At 35.8% G+C, this 23,270-nt stretch overlaps 1 protein-coding gene across 1 annotated transcript in view; it reads right to left on the bottom strand.

The window, feature by feature from the left end:
- Slc2a13 (solute carrier family 2 member 13) overlaps window positions 1-23,270 on the bottom strand; it is a 319,628-nt gene that overhangs the window by 164,898 nt on the left and 131,460 nt on the right. Inside the window, exon 4 of the mRNA XM_078014891.1 lies at window positions 7,995-8,103. Within this exon, the coding sequence (XP_077871017.1) occupies window positions 7,995-8,103 (109 nt within the window). The remainder of the gene's footprint in view (window positions 1-7,994; window positions 8,104-23,270) is intronic.

Here is a 23,270-nt window from a genome sequence, read left to right as displayed (position 1 = left end):
TTATCCTGGCAAACCCAAAACCTTAGTTGCCAACACTTCACAAACCATGGAGATGAATTTCCATTAATTACCACAGGACCTTAAATTCACATCTGATTCAGAAAGCGTGCCAAAAGGATTTGACAATCCTTTGATGTAAGTCACAAGTGAAGCCACATGGGGTATATTCAGCTACAGATGCACAACCTCCTAAGGAGGCCTTATTCCCTCTTCTCAACCCAAGGTCTTTGAGGTCTTTTCTCCTTGATTTAAATGGAAGATGAAAAGATCACTTCTAATACTGAAGTGGACAACATTTCTTCCAACAACTACAGGCTAGAAGAAAAATGCTGCCCAGATTCTTTCCGATGAAAACACATACATATTAACAAAGGGTATTATAACAATTCAGTGTCTACAGAGGTTACCTCAAATTCTGAAGTACTGGGTGTAGGTCAAAGAGGATGAGTAACCTTGGGATGTTACTGCTTTGCACAAATGCAGAGAAATTTTTTTAAACTATAAAACATAGTGAACAGAAGGAAAGTTAACATGGACTTAGTTCTTTCCATGGGCTTGAACCATTACATGCTATCTTCTTGAATCATCAAAAGAACCTGAAAATTCCTGATTTTTAGATAATCAGGGCCCGGGAAAGTTAAGTAGCTTTTGGAGTTTACATAGCTATTGAGTGTGCCGGTCTGAATTCAAATCCAAGTCTAATGTTAAAAGTTTTTTTTTTTTTTTTTTTTTTAAGTATTTGATGTACCATGTTTTTGACTGGAAAACCATTAATATAAAGAAATCTTTAAAAATACAATGTATATTGTATATCTCCTGCTTATGCCCTAGGGAAAATTAATCATTCATTTTGCTATGTTGCTATGGCATATTAACTTGTTGTTGTTGTTTTTATTTTTTAGTTGTAGATGGACACAATAACTTTATTTTATTAATCTTTATGTGGTGCTGAGGATCAAACCCAGGTACTCGGATATGCTAGTTGAGCACTCTACCCCTGAGCCACAACCCCAGCCCCTTAACTTGTTTTTTTTTATAATGCTGTAATTATTTGTGTGAATCTCCTTAGACTATAGACTTCTCAATGACAAGAACTACATATTTATAGATCTTTGAATCTTATTATAGTAAATTTTGATTGAAGGTATAAATAAATGAGTACTTTAACATATATTTTTAAGATTCCTTGTCAGGACAAAATTGTATGCAACCTATAAAAGAAAGTATAATATTCAAAAAAATAATAATCTCACCATTTATTATCATGAACCTCCTATATTCATTGCCTATTTTCAATAGTAGGCAATTATTATTGATCTGAATAAATTTGCTACATCCATGAAAGGTAGTAAGAAAATTCATTGCCTATATTGTGTTAACTCAATTTTTACACATATTTGAAAACACAGGGTTTTTAATCAGTGTTCTTAATGCCCTGCTGCATATGCTCTTGGCCTCACTATGAAATCTCCTGCAGCTATCACAGGAAAGCACCACAGGATCTAGCAGATTCTACTTCAACCCCCTTTGTGTCTCTGCTATGCTGCCTGAAAGTTCAGATATCATAAGCGACTGCTCAGGGGAATCTGGAAGATTGCATTTAACATCTGCAAGGACACCACCCCTCAGACTGAAGAGATGAGGAATGTGGGTAATACCCCTGGGGTCATGGCGGGGCACAGCGCACACTCAACCTTGCCAGGACTTATTGAGATATCCTGCTGACCAGTGCACCCTTTACTCAGTTCCCTCTCCTTCTTTCCCTGCTCTCTTACTTGTGCTTCTTGGTATCACTCCAAAATATGAAATGCTGACTTCAAGGTCTGCTTATGGGGGGAGCCTAAGCCAAGACAGTCATGCAAGAAGAACACAGGGGAATGGAAAGTGAAGGTTCCACTATAAACCCATCTTTCAGAGCCTTGATGTGATGTTCATAGGGACTGAGGCTTCCCTCACAATATACAATGGCAGCCAAGGAAAGCTCAATCATCTCAGGATTAGGCACCATAATCTTGGAGAAAAGAGGCTTAATCAACTATACCACCAAAACTACTTGGGAAACAAAAATGTGTGATAATATATGTTAGAGGCTGAGCATCTAGGACAATAATCAGCATACTAAGCATTGAATAAATCCTTTAAAAATTATGTTTAACAAAATATATTTTTCTTTTTTGGAGAAAACTTGATTCCATATAGTCTGATATTTTTCCATCTGAGAAAGCCTTAAAATATTTGTTTCAAGTATTTTAGCTTCTACTTAAAATTGAAAATCATTTGTTTTCTCCTTCAGATTACATTAAAATTCCATCAATTTTACTTTATAGGTCATTGAATTAAAGGCAATTAACTGGCATGCCCCAAATCCCATGGTGGAGAAACTAGTTCTCCTGATTCCTGGGTTAATATTCTCCCCATTATATTATGCTTATCTTTCAAAGGAATCAACCATGAATCCTAACATCTTCCCCCTAACTCAATACTTTTCATCCAATCAGCTGCATTCAGATACCATCTTGAAATACTCCACTTAGATAAGCATTTGAGCTTTCAACAGCTTCCTGAACAATGAGGAGGCAGAGAGAGAGGACGATACTTCAGTGAGCTCACCCTGCTGTTGAGAACTGCAGAGACAACAGAACCTCATCTTTACTTCAACTTTGCAATTTGAGAGTGTATAGTCCTTATTTTTTTACTTTCTTATTTCCTGTCACCTTTATTTTTCTCTCACTTATTATGCCTGTTTGTGCCATGTTTCCTGACTTTATGGTAATTTTTTTTTAATACTAAGAGAGCTTGTTGGGGGTTGGGAGGACATAACATATCTAGAAATACTGCATTTACAAAATTAAATTAAATATGATTAACATATAAATGACTCATGCAAACATCAGGCTGACTTGGCCAGAAACTCTACATCAGAGGTATAGAGTAAAGGCCTTAACTGCATATCTGAAAACTTAAGAATACGTTCTATGATTCTTTATATGGGGACAATTTTATCACTGGTCAAGCATCCCTAATCCCAAAGTCTGATGCTCCAAAACTAAAACGTTTTGAGTGCCAACATGATGCATGTCAGCAATGGAAGACTCAATACCTGACCTCCTGTAACATAAGTCAAAACACAGGTTAAAAAAATAGTACTGCATAAAATTAACTATAGGTTATGTGTATAAATGATTTTCATGTGTAGGTTTGGGTTCCAGCCCCAAGACATCTCATTAAGTCTATGCAAATATATGGACAAAGAAAATGTGGTATATATACACAATGGAATATTACTCATCAATAAAAGAGAATAAAATCACAGTATTTGCAAGTAAATGTTGGAGTCGGAAAAAATAATACTAAGTGAAGTTAGCCAATCCCCAAAAACCAAATCCTGAATATTTTCTCTGATATAAGGAGGCTAATTCATAGTAGGGTTGGGAGGGGGAATATGGGAGGAACAGAGGAACTCTAGATAGGGCAGAGGGGTGAGAGAGGAAGGGAGGGGTCATGGGGGTAGAAAATATGGTGGAATGAGATGGACATGATTACCCTAAGTACATGTATGAAGGCATGAATGGTGTGAATATACTTTGTATACAACCAGACATGAAAAATTGTGCTCTATATGAGTAATATGAATTGTAATGCATTGTGCTACAATATATAACAAATTAGAATAAAAATATTTTTAAAGAGTACATGCAAATATAACCAAACCTGAAACAGTTCAAAATTCAGAGCATTTCTGTTTCCAAGCATTCAAATAAGGGAAACAACCTGTGTTACATAGCCATTTTAGATTTTTATCTTTGGTCAGTATTGAATTTCATCAAATTTGAATGCTCAACCTCAAACAAGCTTTAAGTATCCAGCTTGGGGCATGCTTAGTGTGTTAAAACTAAGGAGCAAGCACTTGACCTGGTATCAGAAAATTAGGGTCCACTCTTAGCTCTAAAACTTACTGTAGGATGATGAAGAAGTTATGTAATTGGTTAAGCCCTAACTCCCTATCTAGTCAATAAATAGAAGAGGGGGTATCTTAGGGGTAGTGTGATTCTTAGCATATGCGAGGTCCTAGGTTCCATCCCTACTTGAAAGGATATTTTCTGATATCAGATCAAGAAAGATACAGTCTCTCAATATAATTTATAGTTTTATATATGTAAAGCAGTAAAATAGTTTGCTATACTGTCGTAATAATAACAACAAATAAGAGGGGACTCAAAACAGTTTGTCCTACTTTTCCCTCCTGTGAATATTTACTAATACATACTAGAATGGCACATCAGGTCAATAAATGGTCAATAAATGATGGCTATCAAAACATTTTCTAAAGGCCTTCACTATCTGTTGTAAATCCAAGGAAGAAGTATTGCCCGAGGATTAAGGTACAGCAGTTAACAAAAGTGAGAGGAAGCATTCCACACAAGATGGCAGCCTGCTCCCCACCCTCACTTGAGAGTTCATAGGAAAAGGTCAGAAGAGATGGAAGGATTATTCAGAAAGAAGAACACCTTAAAACTAGAAAACTTTCTAAAATGACTCTATTTCCCTACAAGCCTCTAGTAAAAACAAGATTCAGAAGCTTAAAATTCTGGATTTCCCTTTCTTTACTAACAGATTTAAAGTGAGCCATTTAGTCATCCAGTAATCTGATACCTTCCATCTGCCATGATGATACATCTGATACCTTCCATCTGCCATGATGGATCAATTATCTTTTTATCAGAACATACCAAAGTATAGTATATTACAAGTATCTTAAAAGGAGGATGATAACAAGCCTGCAGAGAGCCCAGTTTTATGTATGTATCTACCCATCCATTCTCTCCCTGTCAGACAGACACACATACACAAACACATATGCCTTGGCTGTGGTAATGACAATGCAGCAACAGCCCATTTATTGAGAGTCATAGATAAAACTTCTTAGATGGAAAATGGAAAAATCCCTAGAGTTTGGGTGACAGTGAGAATTTAACAGTTTTCTTTACATCGATCATCATCTTCTTCATCTATCACTATTCTCCCCTTTGACACATGTGAGACAATTTATTAGTATGTGAAATACAGTGCAATGCCGACCCTTTTATAGCAAGAAAGGTTTGCTCTATTCTTTTTTTCCTATGGGTAGAGGATAATAATATTTTTTGTTGTGTGTTTGAAATTACTAAATAAGTAGAATGATATCAGAAAACTGACTCTTGTAAAAGTTTAATATAATGTCTCAAGACTCAGAAGTCTTTCCTTCAAAAGAGTAGAGGAAGAAGAATGAGTTATCATACAAACAGAAGACATCTAGACCAACACAGACACACACATGGAACAAAGAATGAGATAATTAAATATTTCCAGCAGAAAATACATTTTCTTGACAGAGATAAGATATTAAACAGGTCAAGGGGATAAAAATAAAGGATTCTATGAGGGAGAAAACACAACACGTTAAGATTATCTAATATAACTCTAAGGATGATTTACCTTTCAATATTTTTCTACATGATATGCCTAAGGTTTTTTCTTTGTGAGAAATAGAATACAAAATACTTCATATTTCAGATTTACACAGACTTTAGGATTAAAGATGGAATTTGTAAAAGGAAATTTCAACCTTTGCCCATTATTAGAGTTGGCTGGGATGGCAAAGAGCAATGACTATTTCTCATGTAAAAGGAAAAAGCCTGGAAAGAGTAAAATTTAATAGTGCTTTACATAATACACTGTCCACAAAAACACAGTTCTGAATTACTAAAACAGCAATTTTACAATAAGAAAAATGTGACTAGCCTTTTTAACTAAAACCCCCAAAATTATTAGGCTCCAGTTATGAGATTATTTTAAACTAGAAAAAAATTATGATATTATATACTGAATCTTCAGAACAGTGAGAAAAGATATACACGTATACACATGAAGAGAGATTGGAACAAAGAGGAGAAAGCACAGTACTTGAGAGTTCTAGACTGGTAATTTTCTACCAGTAGCGTGGTCTATCACAACAACATTGACTTACATGAAATTTTACAGGCTTAGAAAATGAGAATCTGATATTATATATTTTGAGTGACCAAGCTACTCACCTCTTAAGATATCAGATTATCCACATATCTATCACTCTAACCTCTAGACTCTAATGTCATGTCAGAGTCTTCAGGGAGCTGATTGCTGGTTTGTACCCACCAAAAGAAGTTCATTTCAACCATCATGTACTTTATTTCACTCTTCCTATTTTACAGGATTAATATTCAAATGCAAGCACAAGTTCTACAACAATACTACTTAACGTCGAGTATAGCTTGTAATAAACACAGCACATTAATGAGTACACTAAATTGTAGGGAATATTGGGATCCTTATTATCACTTCATTTTTTAATAGACTGAAAAAAAATGAATATTTTATTAAAATTTGAAAACCTCAGTCAGCACAATTTATTACTAGGTACTACAGATGGATTATGACAGTCATTGCAACTAGGAACACATTAGATGAGCCACTACCCATTGATTAGAGTTGACTTTGTGATCTCTATGCAAAAGGACAACAGAAATGTACAAAGAAATTCTGCATTTTCTGTGCTTTTAAACTTGTCAAGTTTAAATGCTTAGAAAAGGATAGAACCAAAAAAATTTCATAAACCGAACATATATTAGGTTGATCACCTCAAATATTCATACAGGGTTATCACTACAGAGCATTATTTGAAAGTTTGGTGCCAGCCTTGTTGCAATTCCATGCTATGATCAAACTGGAGGTGCCAAATCCAGGGAGCAAATATGCTAGGCACTGTATCAAAATACGGGCCTTAACAGGATTGATAAAGATAGGGGAAAATGAAGTAATTGACAGAGGGAGGAAGGAAAGTACAATGTTTTAAAAATGTAGTCTAAGAAATGCAGTCTGACAAGGTTGTAATTAATATCAAACAAGGGTTATAGTTATACTATAAGTACAATTCCTTAACAAATCCTGATGCAATCTAATGGGACATTGGGTCCTAATCTTTATTTTTAAAATTTATTTTAACCAATTTGTTCCCCTCAAATTATCACTAAATAAGCACATCAAGCAATTCTTAAAAGAAAATATCAAATTCTCAAGTACAAATGGCTTGCCAGGGAAAATTCAAGTTTATGTAACTTCTATTTTTTTTTTTAATTTTAAATGAGTGATTATAACCAGAAGGTAGGAAGAAAAGCCCCTACAATGTAGCTTTTCATCTACCAACCGGCTTCTCAGAAAACTCAAAAAACCTCTCTATTATTCTATCCAGAATCTTAAATCCACTCTGGTGACATATAAACCCTGTACAGTTCTTAAAAGCAATTTTAAGTTCTATATTTAATAATGAGTTTATTTAATGTGTGTTTCCTCCACAGGCCTGCATGTGTTAGGCTAGGGACCAGGTCTATTTTTAGTACCTGCTTGTGTATCTGGTACAAATAAAACATGGTAGAGGTCACCACTGATCCCGCGCCACTCCCGACAGTCAATTTTACAGAGTACTATGAAAACTAACCAACAAGGAGTTTTTCTATTTTCTCCACCCCTTCCACTAGTGCTCTCCTCCACTTTATTCTGGTTATAATAATCATATTTTTAATATCCTCATCACATTGCATGCTAACAGAATGCCTCACATAGAAGTGAGCCATTACTGTGTGCTCAGAATCTCTGACAATGCCAGGTGACATTCTTTTGTTTTACTTTCTAACTGGCATCAAGAAATGGTTTATAAAAAAGACATAATAGTTAAAAATAAAAGTAAGTATTACTAGAGGGCATAAAATATATGAAACAAATAAAGCCAATAATATAACAACTACAACAAATCTTTTCCTCCTAATTATAAAATATCGATTAAAAAAACCAATCAATCTGCCAAAAAAAGAATCCTACATATTTAATAGCAACAAATCACCAAGAGTCCTATTTCTTTTTTCCATGTAAAGTAATCCCTTCACAATCCTTTTAGTAAAAAGTCAGAAAGAAATACATACATGATGGTGTTAATGCCTGAGAGCTGTTGGAACATTTGTAGGCCACAACCCACAATTAAAGCTCGGCGAGTTGGGGGATAACTCAGCATTCTGCAGATCACAGGTCCGGCTTTTTTAAAAAAGAAAGAAAAAGAAGAAGGACATATCTATTATTTTTAGCATCCATAATAATTTTTTCCATTAGAAAAAAAGTACCCCCAAATTTCTGTGCAATCAACATCACTGGGCCTTTTAAAATAGAACAAATATAGTTTAACAGAAACCTCAGTACAATATCTCAATATCTTCTTTCTAAAACAGTTTTAATATGTTTTTGTTTGTTTGTTTTAGGTTAAACTAAAAGCAATGAGAGAGAATTCAAGTTAAAGCAAGTGATAAAGTGATGGGTATGAGGAAGACCTATATCATTAAAACTACTAGAAATAATTCTTCCTTAAATCCCTACCAGCTATCTTTATTAATTACTCCCTCTGTCCTTCTACTTTCTTTGCAATTAAATATTATTTAAAATGTATCCACATAGGACCACTTACAAAGTCACTGGCAAACTGCCTTAATCAACTAAAAGAATCGCATTTATTATGATTAATAAAAGAACACAATTCATTTCATTCTATTTGACTAAAGGTAAGGAATAAGGTCTTAATATCAGACTTGGTTATAACTACATGGGATATTACTAACAAAAGTTATTAAAAAGAATAAAATTTAAAAATCAGTATCAACTATTTGTGGACATATACACAAATGGGTATTTCTTAATTCTAAATATTTCCCCCAGAGGCATTCTAATACATAAGCAGGCTTTCAAAATGGCATATCCCTTGATCATCACGTCAGAAGGCTAGATCAATTCTGGAGAGCCGTGGATATGTACCACTGAGGACTCCAGAAAGGTGAGCAACCTTACTGTAGCCTACTGTCAGGGCATAATGAAGACAAGTATCCCTTCCATTCTAAGAAATGTCATTTTAATTTCAAAAATGTAACCTTTATTCTTTAGGATGTCCTTATGAGCAAGAGTTGACTCCCAGGATCTGTTCCATTCCTGCTGTTAGAAAGGATGAGTTGAGATCAGTAGGGTGCCAATGGCTACTTCATGAGTGCACTCTCCTGGAGGCCACCTACTGCTGAGCCCTAAACTAAGTCAAGTATGTTAAAATTGTAGGAAGTCTCACTATTTCAGGAATCTTTTGGAAATCTAATACCCACTTTGCAGAAATGGAACAGAACGTGCTCATCTCAGCAATATATGCTAATATGAGACAGTAAGTTAGAGAGAATATTTTATCTCTACATGGGTGTGATTACAATCACAAAATTGACTTGCTGCAAATGTTTTTGCCTCAAAATGGCAAGACAGACCACAGATTAACTTCAACAAGAACTGAAGGCTATCCAAAGCTAAATAAAGTGACAACCCATTCAGAAAGCAGGCTGAGGATATTATAAACAACACCACTTAGATTCAAGCAAGTGAATTAAAACCAAATACATCAGAAAGGCTGTGTAAGATTGGGAGATACAGAGAGCTTTCACTGCAACCATGTTGAAAATACATCTGGATGAGCTACCTAAAAGATAGGCAGATACATCCACAGAGCCATTCCAAAGGAGGAATGCCATACCATCATACAAACATGTAACTTCTCATAAATTAAAACTTTTGAATAAAAAGTTCATGGTTTATCTTGTATATCATGGAAAATGTTTAAATGACAAAACCAAACTAAACCAAACCAAACAAACCCTTTCTTAGTATTTAGTGACCTCTACAATGAGAAACTGGCAATTCATCTTGCAAGAAATCTATTATGTTCTTCGGAAAGCCCCATCTACTTCAATATTAAATTGTTCCTTGATCTACTGGACAGGTTAGGTCACAGAGATTTTAGAGGGCAGAAAAATAAAATAACAAATTAGGATCAAAGTTTGAAGAGGTAAGCTATTGCATAAATGTCACAAACATTTTTAGTTTTTTAAAATCTGGATTTTTATTTTTTATTTGCTATTGATTTGGATTTATTTGTTAACAATAAAGAACACAGTTCATTTTTAAACTTTATTTTTTAATGGATACATTTGGTCTAGGCAATTACATGTATACATAAAAAAAATTAAAGAATTTCCTGTCATTAAAATTATAATCCTAGCTTTATAAGGCAGTAAAAACTGATTTAACAAATGAAAATCATCATTAATCTTCAAATTACCGAAACTACGAGGCAGAAAGAAAAAAACTCAAATTTATTAATTGGCTGAATGTCTACACATCAAAATTTTACATGTCAAGCTTGACTTACTACATTTCTATTGCTTTTGTAAAAGCAAAGTATTAAAAATGCTTGCTGTATACAAATATCTCATGCTTAATTTTTTTAAAAACATTTATGTCTTTGAAACATATAAACTTCAACACAATAAAAACTAAAATCTCTAACCAATTAACATAGATTAGAAAGCCAAAAATACAATAAGTAGTTACAGCAATAGAGTGAAGAAACTGAAATGAGTTGATCTTTTCTTTAATTCTGAACCCCTCACAATGCTGAGCTGCTAACTAACTTTCACAGGGTTGTCCAGGTGGGTAGAGGCTCTGAGAACAGGCACAAAACAGACAGTCCTACAGATGTAGCCTTTTCCAGGGATGGACTGACATATGCTCAGCTTCCTGAAGGCTTCTAAGTACAATTAAAAATGTGCTAAAATCCAATTTGTACAACATCTCAGCTTTTAATTTCATTTTCCAGCTAAAATGGGGGTTACAAGCTTTACCTTCCTACATGAAACTACTAGATTCATTCAAAATGCATAAAATAACAGTTCTCATGTTCCAAAGGACAGTGATATCTGAGATTCAGAAACAAAACCAATGAGGGACCTGGGGAGGGAACTCAGTGGTAGAGCAGTTGCCTAGGGTGTGTGAAGTCCCAAGGTCAATCCCCAGTACCACAAAAACAAACAAATAAACAAATGTGATGAATCCTCTAATGGTCCCAGCTTAATGCCACAAAAAGAATCCAGGCTGCAGCACAAGGAAGAGAGGCAAGTTGGGCTGCTAGTGTTGAGTTGAATAGATGTAAATCCAAACAGAGATGCAACAGTGCTGGCCTTCACAGGGCAGAGGAAAGAGAGTCTGAGACAGAGAACTCTGGATCTTCAGAGTTTCCTTTCTATAATCAGTTAGTACTGGTTAGTGGCTGTGTGTGAGGAAACCACCCCCCACCCCCAGGAGAAAGAGTCCAGGAAAAAATAAGGGAAACCATTCCCAAGAGCTGATGCAGGGCTGTGAACAATACCTTTTCCTACCAACTAAAGTGAAAAGTCTGGAGCAAAAGAAATACTTTCAAAAGAGATTCACCTTAGCAATAGTACAAACTTAGTCCTATATTAAAGACTATCTGGTGTCATCTAAAATAGCTTGAAAGCAATAATAAGCTGTTTCCAAGTAACTGAAAAGCATCCTAGAACAAAGCTCAACTATAAGATAAAATTTATATCTAGCATATAATAAAAAACTACCAGGCAAAAGAGAGGACAATACCACCTATAATGATAAAGAAATCAATTCATCAAGAAGACAAACCAATAAACACACACCCACTAAAAGCTTCAAAATGTATAAAACAAAAATCAATACAACTCCAAAGAGAAATAGATCCATAGTTATAATCCGATATTTCATCAATTTTTCTTAGTAACCAATGGAATATGCAGGCTGAAAATCAGTGAGGATATAGATTTCAATAACATTACCAATAAACTTTATCTAATAACTGACATTTAAACAGTATTCTAAATAAAAATAGAATACATATTCTTAAATAGTAAATATATGACCTGGTGGTGGTACAAGCCTGCAGTCCCAGCTGTAGGGAAGGCTGAGGCAGGGGGATTGCAAGTTTGAGACAAGCCTCAGCAATTCAGTGAGACCCTCAGAAACTTAGACCCTATGTCAAAATTTAAAAAAAAAAAAAGTTTAAAAAGACTGAGATGTAGTTCAGTGATAAGAGTGCACCTGGGTTCAAACCCTAGTACTGCACTGGAGACAGCGGGTGGTAAATGTATGGTTAACATTTTGAAACATTAATTCAAGACAGATTATATTTTAAACTCTAAAACTGGTCTTAATTAATTTAAAAGAATTCAAGTCATACAAAGACAGTTCTCTGGCTGTAACAACATTAATGCAGAAATCAGTTAGAAAACACCCCCACACTGAAAACTAAATAACACATTTCTAAGGACCAAAGAAATAATGAAAATTAGAATATGAAACTATACAAAAACATAAAATGTATGGAAAGGAATTAAAGTAGAAAAGATGAAATTTTATAGTAATAATCTTATCTTTGATCTTTTTTCCATTTTTAAAATTGTTTTTATTATCTTCCATCTTAAGCAAGCAGTAAAAGACAAGTAACACCCAAAGTAGACACAAGCTAAAAGTAGTAAGATTTGAATCCATGAAACAAAAAAGAGAAAAATCAATGAAACTGAAACCTGATTCTCTGAAAAAATAACTAAAACTGATAAGCTTCAAACCAGTCTGCAACTAGCGCTAAATGCATGTGTCCTTATAAGAGATTGGCGAGTTCAAGACAGAAGAGCAGAAGGCAAATACAGAGACTGGACTGATGTGGACACAAGCCAAGCAATGCTGGCTACTATCAAAGCTGGACAGGTCAAGGAACAGATTGTCCTTTAGAGCTCCCACAGGGAGTGGAGGTCTAGTGACACAATGATTTCAACATGAACCTGTGGTCATGAGAATTGTGAAAGAACAAATGCCAAATTTTTAAGTTACAAACTTTGCTGTAATTCGTTACAGCAGCCATTGAAAACGAATACATAGAAAGACTGGGGGAAAATGAGAGAAGACAAAGTTGACCATTATCAGGAATAAGAGTGATGGATTCAATACAGACATTAAAAAATAAGAGAATCCCATAAATGACTTTGTGCCATCCAATATGTCTTAAATGCAATAGACATGTTCGCTAAAATATGAATTTTCCTGAAGCTCACTCAAGAAAAAATAGATAATATAGGAAAGTTTTGGGGACTGAGAGTTGTGTTCAATCTCTTGATAATGGAAGGTACTATTTCATATGTCAAAACTTAACCATGTTATATACCTTAATCATGTTTTGTTTGCTGCACATATAATTAATTATACCTCAATAGGGCTGGTTAAAAAATAACAGCAACAACAAAAAATAAACAAAAAACAAACTTTGCCAATATAGGGAACTCTAGACACCAGGAAGGCTGATGTGGCATAAAAGGGTAAAGAAAAAATCCAGGAGATTATAACCTTTACTCACATAAGTGGACAAGTGTTTGCAAATGAGCAGCAACAATGCTTGATTAAACTGGACCAATGAAGTTTGCTGCAAGATTGCCGAGTAAGAACTGCCAAGGGTGGAGGACCATGCAAATTTCTTCAAGGTTTTGCTAGCTCTTATACCTCCCTTTCTTTTTATTTCATTTAAGGATTTTTACCCTGTACTCTAAAGAAAAGTTAAGAAAAAATAAGCAGAACACTTTATGACTAACGAATGATAAGATACCAACTGTGGGAGGCTTCCCCACTGAGGACTGTCTTCACAGATTGAATTTTTTGTAATAAGTAAAGATGCCTCTGTGGAGAAAGCAGGGGCTTTCCTGAGAGCAACATAATCACTGCTCAGCTTCAAATATTACTCTTCCCAATTCCCAAGTTAAGGCCCTGTGATCAGGCTGCAATTAAGCTCAGCAAGGTCCCAAACACCAGGGTCCTCTCCTGCAGGCAGCCTGCCAAGGCCATTCTCACACCCTGCAGGCCTGCAGAAAGAAGAGGCAAGGTGTGGCCACAGGGACACAAATATTCAATGAGCATTTCAAGATTTTCTTTTTGTGCCACACCCCCACCGCCAGGCCCAACTCAGCAGCCAAGAAAGCCTGATATTCTGATATCTAGCTACCAATCCGCATGTTTGGGGGGCAGTTATAATTTAATACATCTGTTAATCAGAGGAACATTAAGCCTCTGTTCAAAGCTCAACGGATCTTGTAAATTTCAATGGCTTTCACGCCTTCTGAACCACTTCTGTTACCATACTTCTAACAAAGTAATAAGGAAGCACGAAGGTTGCTACCCTGGTTTTAGAAATGTGAAAACTAAGCACAGAGGGAACAGGGAACACTCCCAAGATCAGGAACTAAACATGCAGAAGGGCTCGAACTTGAGCTAATGTCTGGCCCATGCCATCATGTCAAGAAATTCTGTATATACACTTAAGGAAGCCGATTTCCCTTAGCATTTATGAACAGTGTGAGCAACATCCTACAAAAAAAAAAAAAATGAGGCACTTCCAAGTTAAAAGAATGAGCATACTCTGCTCCTTACAACTTTGATGGCTCAACTTTTTCTTCATCTTCCTTTAAGCCATATCTGCCATGATAACCAGCCTCCATTCTAGAGTTATCTATTTCTAAACATTCAATTCACTCTACACTCCTTCTCTTCCCACATGCACAGACTTGACCATTGCTCGAGAATTAGAAAAATGGATCACGCTGATTTCAGGGCAAATTCCACATACCTAATAGCAGTCAGACCAGCCATGCCACCATGGGAGACTTTCCACTCATCTCTGACTGGCTCCCAATCATAGTCTACAAACTTCAGTTTAAACATTCCACCTCCTTTGGCTTCCCTTGCTCTCTCCTGCCTTTTCTCCCGTCTCTCTGTGCATTCCCGGGCCTACCTGGCATAGCTGGAATGCCTACCTTAGTCTACTCTGTGCTAAGTACAGAACATGAGGCAGGCATGCCTCCGAGGAGCTTATGATATTGGGTAGGGGAGGAATCACCCACAGAAACAGAACAAGCTTCACCGCAATGGGATAAATTACTCTAACCGTGCTATGGGTGCATATGAGATTAAAGTACAGAGAAAAACCCAAAAGGGCATGCCACCTCAACTTCATTCAAAACAGAAGTTGTCACTCCTTACCTCAAGCTTGTCCTTACCCTACATTATCTAATTTCACAGTTAACTCAAGAACTGTGGCTTTTGACTATTAATTTTCTCTTCCTACTTCCCATATCGAATAGATTGTCAAATTTTAATTAGAATTAATATATGTGTGTCTAATTCCTTCCACAAAACGTCAAAAGGATTACTCCTGTTCTGCACCTGTGCCCTCTCTGCCTCCCACCTCTCCACTGCCAGGGAGGGGGCAGCCATCCGTCTCCATGATGAGCCAGTGCATGGCAGACTAAAGTGCTCACACAGATCAGGGCTGACACACCAACTCCACTGAGAGCCTTTCTCAGCCTCATCTATACCGAAGTACTATGCATCATGGGGAATGGAGAATGCTGCCCTTTCACACTGCTGTCCCCTATCTACTACAGCACAAACCCATCAGGACCTGGTTCATGAGGGGAGTACTACAGTCCCAGCTTATCTTTCAAGATTAATTTCACACTCCTTCTCCAGTAAGCAATGCTCTAAAGAAGCCCTATATTTCTATAATTGTGTCTCTTATAATGTTCTGCTTAAGATTTTACCCTTCTGATAGTGGACGGCTGGTCATTTCCTATGATGCCCTTGTTCATGGCTAATTTTGTGGGTTGTATACCTGATCTCTCTTCCACATTGGATTATATTGGGCACCTGGCTTAGGTTTTGTCCATTTCATCATCTCATTTCTCACGGTACCTCATCCAGGATCATGCAAATAGAAGATAGTCAATTAAAAAAAAAAATAAGGAAGAAAGGGGGAGAAAGAAATGCCAGAGTAAATATGGTTATTGAGAGCTCATAGATGAAGCAATTTGAGTACACTCCAAGTTGCTAAACAATGTTGTGATTAATTATAAACTACCACTAAGATCCTGAGCACACCCATGCTGTTTTCCTCTTCAATATGCAGCAGATGATGTTTGTGATTACAAGCTGGTGCTTGGCACATGCTCTATTTAGAAGAATGGACTGCTGCTATTGATAAATTCAACCCCATGTGGTTCAATCATTCCTTCACAGTCTGGCATTTATGCCAATACATTCTGAAATCCTCCGAGGCAATCAATTTGCCAAGATGCTGTGATGGGTTGGTTGTCTGCAGCCGCGTGCTTGTGAGCCGATCATGGTACATTAGGGCCTATATGCAATGACTACGTTAATCTAGTCATTAGTATTTCAGGTTGCCAAAGTAAAGACTTTTTTTCCACTTATAAAAGTGGAGGCTGACAGGGATAATACTACCAAAATACTGTTTTTTCAGAAACCTTGTTCCATTACTATCAAGACGTCAGTCTAAAGTCTAAAATATGTCCTTTGTCCAAGGTATCTATATATAAATGAAGGAGCAGCATCCTCCAGCCCAACAATTTTCAAATGAGAAAACTACAAGCTTCATATCACCCACGGGAGTCTAGGGTATGTAGAATCCTGCTCCAGAGAACCTTTCTTGAGCAAAAAGAGGCATTGTTTTCTTAAATAAATGAGTCATTTTCTTAAACAACTATACTCTTAACATTAAATTTTTCTGTGAACAAAGTAATTTTTAAACAAAAGGACAGATACTCTCAACTTCATAATGTTCTGACAATAACTGTATCAACTATCATTCTTAGTAATGTAATAAAAAGGTTTTTCATCTACCCAGTTTTCAACAGATATTGTATGCTAGGAAATAAAAACATATATGACTTACATCTCCTAAAGGATATACAACCCCAAGCAGTGTTGAATAGTACAGTTTCTCCAAATCAGGGGAAAATACTTGAACTGAACTCAGCAATTTAGTACGTATGTGACACCTAAGCAAATTCCTTACCCTGAGTTCCATGTACTTCATGTGATGACATCTATTTATTTACAGGTAGGTCTGTTTTGATAATTGAAGGTGTAGCTCATGTGAAGTACACCCACTATAACTTAAGATTCTAAGGCTATAATGTGATTCATTAGCTCTCTAGTAAAAGTTCTCCAAATTTGAATAAAATTTGAAAGATTTATATAAAAATTATTCAATAAATTACATGTTTTTCTTCTCTGTAAACAAATAATCAGCCTTTAATTCTAGGATTCCAAAAAAATAATTCAATTTATTAAAAAAATAAGTGTATTCTGGAATTACAACATCTACTTTTATAGTTAATAGAACACTCCTCCACAGATTATTACTAAACATCAGATGATAAATGAACAAGATCTGCACTACAGGCTCTGTAATAAATCAGAGTTCTATCAAATTCAATGATGCCTATTGCCAAAGTACTCATACAATCATTGGTAAATCAGATTTATTCCCTTCCCCTGCCTTCATCATACATCACATGTAGATTCCCAAGAAATCAAGCATTGTATCTCTTTATATCCAGATACTACATCTCTATCAGATTAGAATATGTTGAAATATATACACTATGCTTGAAAATATAACTATTTACTCAGCTGAAAAACTGTGCTCATGTGGACAGTTGAATTTTATGTGAATATCTAAACAATAAATATTCTATTTGCATCATATTCCCTTCTTAAATTCAGGCATTCAACAATTAAGTACTACTGATAATTAAGGTAAAAACATAACAATGATCATGCTGTATTTAGCTTTACATGTGATAGTTACCATGAATAAAAATTCCAAAAATGATTTTAAAAATAAGCCTAAATTAAGTGCCCTCAGATCTTATGGTGGGGCAGAGTATCTTAAAAGAAAAAATTGCAACTATTCCACCAGATTCTAAGAGTATGACTGCTGCAAACAGATGAGGTACCTAACATATAACATCTTAAAGAAGCATGGTTCTAGAGAATCATAAATTATTCCCAGGAATTAGATACAAAAATGGATTAAATAAAGGCTAGAAATGTATTTTCCAATTCCAAATAGTTATTTTTAGGATTATATTTTCCCATTCTTGTATCACCTCCACACCACAGACAGACACACAGACACAGACACACACACACACACACACACACACACACACACTCTCACACAAGCAGTAAAGAAAATGTTCTCAGGGCGTGTAGTGTAGCTGACTAGTAGAAAACTTAGCAGGGATGTGTCAGGGCCTAAATTCCACCCCAAATCCATAAAACACACACACACACACACACACACACACACACACACACACACACACACAAACACAGTCATCTATGAATTAAAAATAAATAAATAAAAGTGATAGTCCTTAAATGCAGAGTAAGAAATACAGAAATTCTATAAACTTGGTGGTGCCCAGTTCTAAAAGATGTGGGATATACAGAAAAGAAGAACTGCTTTGAAAGTATGGATTTTCTGCTACTCTCACTTTCACTGAGGAAAAGTACAACTCGTAAAAAAAAAAAAAAAAAAGTAAGGAGAAATACTTATGGCAGAATGTAAATAAGGTCAGAAATAGAAACACAGCAGAATGTAAATGCTGTTCAAAAGTATTAGTACAATAACTGTGCCTTACATTTGTTGAGCAATACTAGGCCACATGAGATTAAAAGATGTCTTTGTGCCATAAACATAAATGACAGAGCCTACAAAGGAAATCCATAAATATTTGGTCACTATATACAAGAGGATGATGGAGGCAAGAGAATTGTGACATCTGGAAGTCACAAGGTGAAAGGTAGATTTTAGAATCTATTTTGTTTATAATGGCAATCCCAAAATATCCAGGAGCACAGCATATAAAACACATAAATCTCCTCCCTTAGTGCTGACATACCAGCTATTTTGGCGATATCTCTTTTGACAAAAGTTCTCAGTTGCTGGGGACTTTGGCTATAGCTAGAAAAGGATACCATCTCCTTTGCAAACCCCAGAAGAAGGGGCTGAGCTACAGAGCAAGTAAAAAAATAGAATCTGGAATTCTATATAGAACAACAACAAAAAAAAACTTGTTAGATAACCTATTTTGGCTTCTTCTCTTAATTTCTTAATTTGCACATTTTGAGAAGAAACAAGCACCAATAAAATGTCCAGAAACAAATGACAAAATACAATCACAGTATTTCTTACATCTGATAAAACTTACATCCCAGGAAAAACTTCACTTCATTACATTAACTCTGCTTCCAGAAAGATGTGTTAAGAGCAGCAAAATACCAGGACAACCCTGCTAAACTTCTTTTCCCCCAAAGAGTTAATGAGTTTATTTAGCTAAATAAATGTTTTCTCATGAGATCAATACCTCATATAAATCCATACTGAAAAGCAAGTCTATTAACAAGTTGATACATCAATTTTAAAAATACTATTGAATTTCTATACATGATTGATTATTTTTATTGTAGATAAAACTATAAATTTTCTGTTGTAAGATTCACCTTGTTACATTTAGCCAAACTAAAAAGTACAAAGTAAGATAACTGTATCTAGTGGGAGAGACTGAGAAATCTGAATAGGTTCAAATTATTAAAAAAAAAAAACTACTTATAAATCTAACTCAGAATTAGGTTATTTTCTAATTTCCTTACCAAGAAACTCAATTATGATTTCAAAATCTAATTTTCCCTAACTTTGACATGTATACATCATGATACACACTAGAGTGGGGCTCTGCTTATTAAGGGATAAGGTTTAGGTTTAGTCACGGCATTATAAAGATTACTTCAGAAATCTCAGTGGCCTTTAATGGTACAGTGAGTGTTAGTTTCAGAGGCCTTGGCCCAGGAGGGTCATTTCATCCAGGATCACAACTGCACTGGATTTGAAGACAAACCTAAGATATATCACTACTCCTGAAACACAATTCATCACGGAGCAAATTCCAATAAAATCCTACTACAACAAAGGGCCAGCGAAGGAAAACTAAAGCTCTCAAAGAACATTTAGAATCCAGAAGTATTAGTTTTAGACACATGGCATATCCCTTGAGTGCCAGATTAAAACCGAACTTGGACACAAAAGATCTGCTGGCACAACACATCCATGGCAAGCAGGCTTGCCTGCCTACAATGTGGGTGTGAAAACTCTCCCTTTTTCTCTGGCATGTACTCACATACACAGTGGGGAGGCAGTGACAGGCACCACCATCATGGATTCTCTTTTTACTTGCAGACCTTCACTTTCTGAATCACCCCTGAGACCCCTTTTCTCCACTCTGACTTCGATGAGGGAAATGAAGGTACAAATACATTTGTTCCTTGCTACAATTCTGTTCCTTCTCCCGTGTTTTTAATTCACAGGACACATGTCTACAAATCTAAATGTTCTGAAAAACTGGCAGAATTTCAATTGAGAACAATTAGTGGCAGGAAATGGGAGAAGTGAGTTATGCACATCCTACTCCAGAAATGGTACAGTAGGAATTTTTTAAAAATGGTATTTGATGAGCATATCCAGCAGACAGCCAGTATTCTGCAGTGATTGCTAGTCTGAGAAAAGATGCATCCACCTGCTGGGCATTCCTTTTGATCATTCCCCAAGCATTTCCACTAAATCCATTTTGATGACCATAGCACAGGACAGCTTTTGTGCATTACCTACTCTATGCAAGGACTGGGCAAGGAGAATTCCAAGTCACTTCTCCAGAGGTTTTTGCTTCTAAATGTCCATGTGTATATAACCTTATTTCCTTGGCATTTTTGTTTTTAACTTGTGATTGTTTTTCATTAGGCAGATTCTTCTAATCTCCTAACATGACAAGAATCATAATTTTACTTGATATGGTTTGTGATGCTCTTCTGGATAAATATGGCTCTCTAGGGATGAGGTCAGTATTTGAAAATCTACATATGGCAGTTTTATTTTGAGGCATGTCTGCAGTTACCATATGGTCAATGGCAATTTGTGAAGGGAGTCAGGATGTGTCTATTTAAAATGCTGACTGAAATTTGAGTTTTTACTTAGCAATGCTTTGATCCAGCTGCTTTTCTTTGAATGCCAAATCTCAGTCTTTTAAAACTTCAGTCTGCCCACCGTACTGCAAGATTCAATTACAAAACAAAAATCATTTTATATATTTTCATTGATTAAATTTCAGTTATACACCTACAGAAAGTACAGCATTATATTACCAGAGATGTAGGTATGATTCTTTTCTTTCCATTAGACTTGTTCTTAAATTTTTTAGACTACATTCTAGTATGGCTCATGGTCACGTTTTTTTTCTTATGACCCTCTGAATGTACAATTTAGACAGAAGTGAGGAAATATAGAACCGAACGCACTTCAGGGATGTTTCAGAACATCCTGTCCTCTGAAGACCCTCCAAAAAACATCAAGATCTATGACTCCTTTGAATGAAACTCTTCTAGCAACATTTGCATTAAAAATATATGGCTCCCTATGTGAAATATAGCCATGATTTAACTGTTATGTAGGAGTATAAAAAAATGTTCTATTTGAGTAAAGCATGTGGCTATTATAAATTATTCCCATTCATTATTCATCAAGTTACTATAAATGTTTCAGAAAAATAGTGAAGACCCATTTTCTAGCACTTTTCTGAAAAGTACTATTCATAAATATTCTATTTGGCCTATCGGTATAAAGCCCTTTCTCTTTATTGTCTTATACCCATTTGCTCTTTTAATGAAAGGAGAAGAGAAAGAAATTACATCTGTGGGAGTTGAATGGCTGTAAAAGGGCAAGGCAAGCTAAATTAGTTCTAACACAACAAAGAACTGACATATTTAAAATTAAAAAATGGCATCTACATAACCTCAAAAATCTGTTCTAAACATGGTATTTTGATCTAAAGAGCCATGACTTGGATTCCCTCTGCACGCATAATTTTATCTCACTTTGCGAATTACTTCAAAATCTTGAACACTTCAGAAGCTGTGTGTGATGTTGGTTCCCGTAACTCCCCTCCCTTCCACACAGTCTCTAGCTGTCCTTCCCTTCCAGCCCAGTCAGAGGAGGGACCCATCTCTCCTAGTCTCCATGATACTGTCTACTTCTTCCCCTGGGATCTTGCACATTGTTATTTCCTTTTCTTCCCTTGCAACTAATCTCTCTATCCAACTCTACCAGCCTACAACTCTGTCACCTTTACACTTTCTGAAAGAGGTTTATACATACTTTGTTTCTGCCATTTTACTTTCTATACCTCCCAACTCCACCAATTCTATTGAAAAGACTCTCTCAAAAGGTCACTTAATTCTAACTGCCAAGATTAACAGTGAAGTTGTCATTTTCCTTGATCTCTTTACAGTTCATACCATCAAACAATTCAATTTTAAAACTCTTCCATCCCTTGCATTCTCTGATACACAGAATTTTATTTCTCCTCTAATATTTCTTTGTTACATTTTAGTGACCCTTGTTGGAGTTTGTTCTTCTGTTATCCTTAATAAAGGCATTCTCCAAAGTTTTATGCACCCAGTTCCTATACCCTGGACCATATACTCTGCATTCTGTTACAAGGTCAGCCTCTTTACACTTGTTCTGGATCCTGTCTTTTTAAGCCTTTGGAGAACAATGCTCTTATAATGATTATCCATCCATCCATACCAATGTCAACTTATCTATTGAACCTTTCCCATTAGCATATAATCTTGATATAATATCGGTACTATATGGTAAAATAAAACCCCAAAGTCCACTTTTTAAAACCTGCATCATCCTCCAGTTCCTACCTAATTTTCTTGAATTGGTTTAAAATAGAAAATACACTTAAAAGTAATCTGCTCCTATTATGTCTACTTCCTTACCTCTGGCTATATTCATGACCTCATTCTCAGCAGGCTCACATCTCTACTAATCCATGAAAACTGTTTTTATCAAGGTCTCCAGTCACCTCTTCTTTGCAAATTCAATGACTGTTATAGTTTACATATGAGTTCTTCGCCCAAAGCTCATTTATGAGATGATATAAAAAGGTGCAATGACTAGATTATAAGAAACATAAACTAACAGTGGATTAATCCAATAATATGGATTAACTGGGTAGTAACTATAGGCCGGTAGGCTGTGGCTAGAGGGAATAGGTCACTGGTAGGGGTGTGCCTTTGAGATGTGTGTTTTTTCCCCCTGGGCCAGCAGAACTCTTTCTTTGATTCCTGGTTGCCATGCCTTGAGTTGGCTTCCTCTTTCATACTCTTCTGTCATGGTATGCAAACTCACTTCAGGCCCAGAGCTATGTGGTCAGCCATCTAAGTACTGAGACTTCTGAAACCATGGGATCCAAGTAAACTTTCCATCCTCTAAATTATTCTTGTCAGATTATTTTTGGTCCGAGATGAAAAAGTTGACTAACACAATGATCAAATCTCTGCTCTCACCTAAGCTAAGAGCAACACAGAATCAGTGGCTTCCTCCTCATACC

Source organism: Ictidomys tridecemlineatus, chromosome 6, assembly GCF_052094955.1.
Source record: "Ictidomys tridecemlineatus isolate mIctTri1 chromosome 6, mIctTri1.hap1, whole genome shotgun sequence".
NCBI lineage: Eukaryota > Metazoa > Chordata > Mammalia > Rodentia > Sciuridae > Ictidomys > Ictidomys tridecemlineatus.
Note: the sequence above shows the minus strand (reverse complement) of the source record. Positions and strands in the feature narration are given on the sequence as shown.